Below are 6,226 nucleotides of genomic sequence, written 5' to 3'. Positions count from 1 at the left end.
AAATTTTATATACAGTATGGATTTTAAAACATCATAGTTTCAGATGTCAAAAATATCATATTTTAGCTTTCATATGTTTATTATAATGAATAAATGAATTAGTATATTTTCTAGACTATCAATCTCTACTCTTTTGCAAGAACCAGATGCCTTAAGGGAGAGCTCTTATGATTACTTCTATTATAATTTACTCACCTAGGCTGCAAAACGAACTTTAAAATTAATTTTGTCAAATAAATAATTAATAATTGGACCATAATAAACTGTGGATAACCTTGAGAAGAATGGGAATTCAAGAATATTCATTGTGCTCATCCAGAACTTGTCTCAGAGTTTGGTTGGATCCAGAGGCAGTTGTGTGACCAGAACAAGGAGATGCTGCATGGTTTAAAATCAGGACAGGTGAACATCAGGGTTGTATCCTCTCACCATATTTGTTCAGTCTGTATGCGGAGCAAGTCATCAGAGAAGCTGGATTATATGAAGAAGAGCACAGCATCAAGATTATAGGAAGGTTTATTAATAACATGCTGTATGCAGATGACCCAGCCTTGCTTGCTGAAAGTAAGGAGGACTTGAAGCACTTGCTGATGAAGATCAAGGATTGTAGCCTTCAGTGTGGATTGAAACTCAATGTAAAGAAAATCAAAATCCTCACAATGGCACCATTAGGTGACATCATGTTAAATGAAGGTGTTTAGGGTTTAGTCTTGCTTAGGTCCTCAATCAACGCTCAAGGAAGCAGCAGTCAAGAGATCAAACAACACAGTGTATGGATAAAAATCTGCTTCATATGACCTCTTAATGTGTTGAAGGACAAGGATGATACTTTGAGGACTAAGGTTTGTGCCTGCCCTAAGCCATGGTATTCTCCATTGCATATATGCCTGCAAAAGTTGGACATTGAATAAGAAAGACTGGAGAGGAATTGATGCACTTGAACTGTGGTGCTGAGAAGAACGTTGAAAGTACCACGGACCAAACTGATCTGCGTTGGAAGAAGACGGGCCAGAGCGCTCCTTAGAGGCAAAGATGGCAAGATTTCGTCTTACAAACTTTGGACATCCTGTCAGGAAAGACCAATCCCTGGAGAAGGACGTCACATTTGGTAAAGTGGACAGGCGGTAGGGTGGCTCAGGCAGAGGGATGATCGTGAGCGTGGCGCAGCACCGTGCAGGGTTCCCTCAGCTGCACACTGGCGCTGTGGGTTGGAGCTGACTCCGTGGCATCTAACACTAACCACCGGACCTCATTCCACTTCATAACATTCATCACTTTAAAATGTAGGAAAGATTACACCTTCACAACATGTAATAGTCTCACACAAATATATATATGTTTATGCATAGATAGCCTTCATCTTCTTTGTAAAGTTTTGCTCTTGATCTAGTCTTGCACCTGCACATTGTTAATGTTATTCTTCTGTTTTGTGGCTGCACTTGAAATTCATTTCCACTTTCCTTTTCCCTTTATCCCACCTCCATGAATCTGCCTGTTTTCTCTTTCCCCCATTGATTACCCCATTGTCTGAATTTCTATAGTGCTTCCCTTCCGATCATACACCATAGCATTTTATTATAATCCATATCAAACTGTTCTTTGGTTTCTCTGTAAGTTTTAGTCCTGCTTTCGGTAACTCATTAGCTCTTTGAGTAAGAACTGGGTCTTTGGCTACTTTCTGAGCATAGCTGTGCACTTCGTAGACCCAGAATGATAGGGACTACTCAGCGAGGGCAATAGGACTGGGGTGGAAGTCCCCTCCTCACCATATGCCTTCCTGAAGTTGAGTCCACTCTATGCGAGCATTTCTTCTGGAAGGCCGATTGCGATGGACAGACCAGGTCAAGAGCATGGTGGCAGGATGTACCCTCTGCACCTGGGTCCTCAGTTCTGTGTTGTTGTGTTGCAGGCAAACTGGCACAGACCACAGATCTTCCCCGGTTCAAACCTTGCGGAACAGGTTGCCCCCGATCGGCTCCGAGACTGGGGAGCAGAATGCAACAGTTCCTGGATCCCGGCCTGTTTCTGTAAGACAGATCTCATTATCCTTCAGGGCCTTGATACACTATCATTTGACTCAGCAATATCTAAATAATGTTCTCTGATAAATGAGTGAATAGATAATGAGAGAATGATAGAAGCACCTGTATGTGTGTGTGTGTGTGAGAACTGCATGTATTTTAAACAAGAATGGGTTGTCCTTCCTTCAGTACAGAGGGAGGAATCCGCAAAACCGTGTGCTAAGTGCGGTCCCTGACGGTCTGGAGCGCTCGCCTCGCCGAGAAAGAACTGTTACTGGGGACCAGTTTTCCAGACCAAGCACAACCCATGCTTTCCCAGTAGGTCAGCTGTTAACTATAAATTAGATTTTAGAAAAATGTTAGAGGAAAAAAAAACCCATTCTATCATTTTATTTTTCTTTCCACAGTCAGACTCGCCTCGAAGAAGTTCCCTGACACCAGTGGGATTTGCAGGCCACTCGTGGACAGGCCAAAGTTTTCTGACAGGTTAGTCTGTCGTTATATGTAAATATGATGATGTAAGTTGGGGAATCCAGATTTGATGAAAGAGGCACTAAGAGTTATGTGTTTGGATAGGCCTGGTCGGGCCATGAGCAGGGATGTGGCAGAAATTTGAGGTCTGTGGGCAGACATTAGGGACAAATCGCAGTTCTTTGCAACCAGGACTTACTTCCTGTGAAATCATGCTGGGGGAAAATGTTCGCCTGCTCAGTGTCCGGAAACAAAGGAAATGCATCTTTTTTTTTTTTTCTTTTTTTTAACATTTTATTAGGGGCTCATACAACTGTTATCCCAATCCATACACACATCAATTGTGTAAAGCGCATTTGTACATCGTTTCTCAAAACATTTTCTCTCCGTTGAAACCCCCGACATTAGGTCCTCATTTTTCCCCTCCCTCCCCGCTCCCCCCTCCCGCATGAGCCCTTGATAGTTTATAAATGGGTATTTTGTCATATCTTGCCCTGTCCGATGTCTCCCTTCATCCACTTTTTGGTTGTCTGTCCCCCAGGGAGGAGGTCACACACAGTTCCATGGAAATGCATCTTATGGAAGCCACTCTCCATTTCTGTTATGGAGATGACGTGCTTTTCTGCGACGTGAAATTTTATGATTTCTCTCCCAAAATCTAGTTATTAAAAGGCATGAGGCAATTAGGAAATTTACAGGGAAATACTTGTTCTCGGCCTACTATACTATTTGGAAAATAAAATTCTAGTTTGAATACAGAGCAGTAAGGTTCCCAATTTCAAAAACAATGATGGGCACTGCATAGCCTCGAGGTGAAGAGGGCAGCTCAGGAGGCAGATGTCCTGTGACAGTCCTGTCTCTGCCACTTAGGAGCTGTGCAGTCTTAGAAATGCTGGCTCCTCTTTGTGCCTCAATTGCTTCTTTGATGACCAGACACATGTGCGAAATGGTTATGGGAAAATGTATGAAAAGGATCTAGCTCAATACCAAGTGCATTGCTGCTGCTGTTAGTTGCTACTGAGTGGGTCTTGACCCAAGGGGCCCTGGTAGGCGTAGTAGGTTATGCATTGAGCTGTTAACCACAGGTCAGTAGTTCAAAACCACCAGCCGCTTCATGGGAGAAAGATGAGGCTTTCTACTCTCATTAAGATGTACAGCCTTGGAAATGCACAAGAGCAATTCTACCCTGCCCTATAGTGTTCCTATGAGTTGTTTATTTGACTCAATGCCTATGAATTTGGTTGGTTACACACAGTAACCCCAGGTGTGCTCAAAACTGATCCAGAGGGTTTTTAATGGCTGTGACTTTTCAGAAGCCTCTGGGTAGGCTCAAACCACCAACCTGTCAGCTACCAGCCAAGCACGTAGCCATTTATTCCACCCAGGCAGCACCAAGCATACATTACTCAAAACTTCTGAATCTTTTATATTATACATAGAATACTGTAATTTTAAAGGATGTTAACTTTTTAGATATTTTAATATAATTGAAGAATAACTTTAGTAACATTTAAACATTTTGATAATGTTGGATGATCACTTTTCATATCACTTTGCATCCTGTTCTATAATGTGGTGATATCTGAGCCCTTTAAGATTCTCCCATAGGCTGATGCCTCTGAACGCTGATGCCATCTAATTGTCTTTCTCTTGTTTGTTTTCTGACAGTGTTAGTTATCCTGTCTGTGAGAACTGTTCTTTCTCTAAAAATTAGCCTACATTACCTGGTAATGAACATAATTGAGGACGGAGGGGTGGGGATAAAGCAGCCACATCCCTTTATTGCTCACTATGTAGAGGGTGACCATGAATCCGAGCGGACTCGATGGCAGAGACGTTGGTTTTTTGTTTTATGTATCTAGGGCTCACTCTGTACAAAAGCCTGTGCTCAGTGCGGACATCCAAGAACCAAGACGGGTATGGCCTTTGCTTCAAGGGACCTTCAGTCTGGTAAAGAAGACTGAAAGGGGTGATGAGAATGGGTGGGTTAGCTGGACCACCCAACTTAACATTCAGGTGGCCTAGTGGGTAGAGAGGCTCCCTGAAAGGGGCCTGGACTTTGGAATCCAGATGAAATTCTGTAGGATCTGAACAATGCTGGCGCTGAAGACTGAGAAATAGGGCTTTGGGAAAGGGCAGTAGATGATGCTACTGGAAGGGATGCTGAGAAGTGTTGAAGAATTCACTGTTAGAGGTGTGGGATTCAGCATGCCGGGCGGAGATGTCTACAAGATTGCTGGGCTCATAGATGTCAAGGTTTAGAGAGGAAGTATACTTTTTAATTTGTGTTCAATCTGCTATCCTCATTTTTCACCAAAGATTACTCTCATGGCCCTGTCCAGTCTCATTTACCAGACTGAATATTTCTCGAGAGGAAGACAACACTACTTACTTTGGTTCTTGGATCCCAGTCAATGTATTCTCTTAATTACCATATATACTCATGTATAAGCCAAGTTTTCCAGCACATTTTTAATGCCGTTTTTGTGGTAAAAGTAGGTGCCTTGACTGATATCCGGGTTGATTTATACTGGAATATATACGGTACCTGGTAACAGCCATTGCTTTTCCTGGTCAGAGATCTTTTTTTGGTTTGTTTTCATTTCTCTCAATGTGACCACCAGGGACACACCAAAAAACACACAAAGAACTTCTTTAGAAGAAATTCTAAAGATTTATTTTCTTTCTCTCTGACAATTAATTGGCTATATGTCTTCTTACCTACCTTTGGTTGTAAGTCAAAAGCAATAGGAGCTACTGCTCTGTAGACATTTGTTCTATGGCTGAGAAACAGTAAAGATTCGGAGAGGGTCTTGCAGGCACTGGGAGCGTCACTGCCCCTCCTGCTGTGACGTAGCAGAGCTGGCACAGGTCCCTACTCCCTGTCCCAGGCCTTTGAGGTAAATGATATTCCTTTGGATTAAAGAACCTTGCAAATTGGACTCCAATGTTCAGCACTGAGGCTTTGGGATGGGGCGCTCTTTGTACTTCTCTGGACCCATAATGGCATTGTTTGTATATGATGATTTCTTTGTTTGAAAACATTAAAACTGATGGACATTTCTTTTTCAATGACGTCAATGTACCATCTACATGGAGGGTATAAAACTTTGAGAAGTCACATATGCAAGCTCTTCATAAGTGTTGTCATTTGGTGCTTTAGGGTCACAACACCCGTCTAAGTCATTCCAGAGGACAACACTGACTTCATCACGAAAGAGATTCCAAGTGGCTTCTTGACACTACTTCATTGGGACTCTGAACTGCCACGTCGATTGGCCTACTCAAAGCAGAGCATGCGGGTTGTCACTCGACAAATGGAGGACAAGTATTACCCTGTGTCTGTCTGTCTGATAGTCTGGGATCCAGATGAAAGCTACCTGAGAGAAATGCAAATCAATAAACAATGTCATTTTGAACTGTAGAGTGCAGTGGCTTTGCATTGTAAGGAGAGGACAAGTCCAAACCTCAGCTCTCTACTGGACACATCTGAAGAGGACTGTATGTGTTTATAATCCATTATTTTGCCACTTAGACACGCATAGATAGCCTCTATGTGCATGTTTTCAGACACAAAATAATATTCCCTAAGAATAACTCATTTTTGTGATGTTCTATGTCAATAAATTTTGTATTTCTTTCTATTAATAACTCTGTCAAAACCCTAGTCCCTAATTGATATTATATCCTTTTTCTTAAAAAAAAAAAGTACTAAATATTGATCCCCTATGCCA

The 6,226-nt window shown here is 42.2% G+C and overlaps 1 protein-coding gene across 2 annotated transcripts in view; it reads left to right on the top strand.

Annotated features, from left to right (window-relative positions):
* The window catches only part of FAM149A (family with sequence similarity 149 member A), a 28,019-nt gene extending 22,108 nt beyond the window's left edge, over positions 1-5,911 (top strand). Inside the window, exons 11-14 of one of the 2 annotated variants that reach the window (XM_045286767.1) lie at positions 1,910-2,027; positions 2,211-2,339; positions 2,429-2,507; positions 5,656-5,911. In XM_045286767.1, coding sequence (XP_045142702.1) covers positions 1,910-2,027; positions 2,211-2,339; positions 2,429-2,507; positions 5,656-5,732 — 403 coding nt within the window. In that variant the 3' untranslated portion in view covers positions 5,733-5,911. Of the gene's footprint in view, positions 1-1,909; positions 2,028-2,210; positions 2,344-2,428; positions 2,508-5,655 lie in introns of both variants that reach the window. The other variant, XM_045286766.1, reaches the window with a different exon arrangement.
* The last annotated feature ends 315 nt before the right edge of the window (positions 5,912-6,226 follow it).

This window comes from Echinops telfairi, unplaced genomic scaffold, assembly GCF_000313985.2.
Source record: "Echinops telfairi isolate 266 unplaced genomic scaffold, ASM31398v2 ScPeMD7_9;HRSCAF=40, whole genome shotgun sequence".
In the NCBI taxonomy this organism is placed as follows: Eukaryota; Metazoa; Chordata; class Mammalia; order Afrosoricida; family Tenrecidae; genus Echinops; species Echinops telfairi.
The sequence above is the reverse complement of the archived record's forward strand: the minus strand, read 5'-3'. Positions and strand labels throughout refer to the sequence as shown.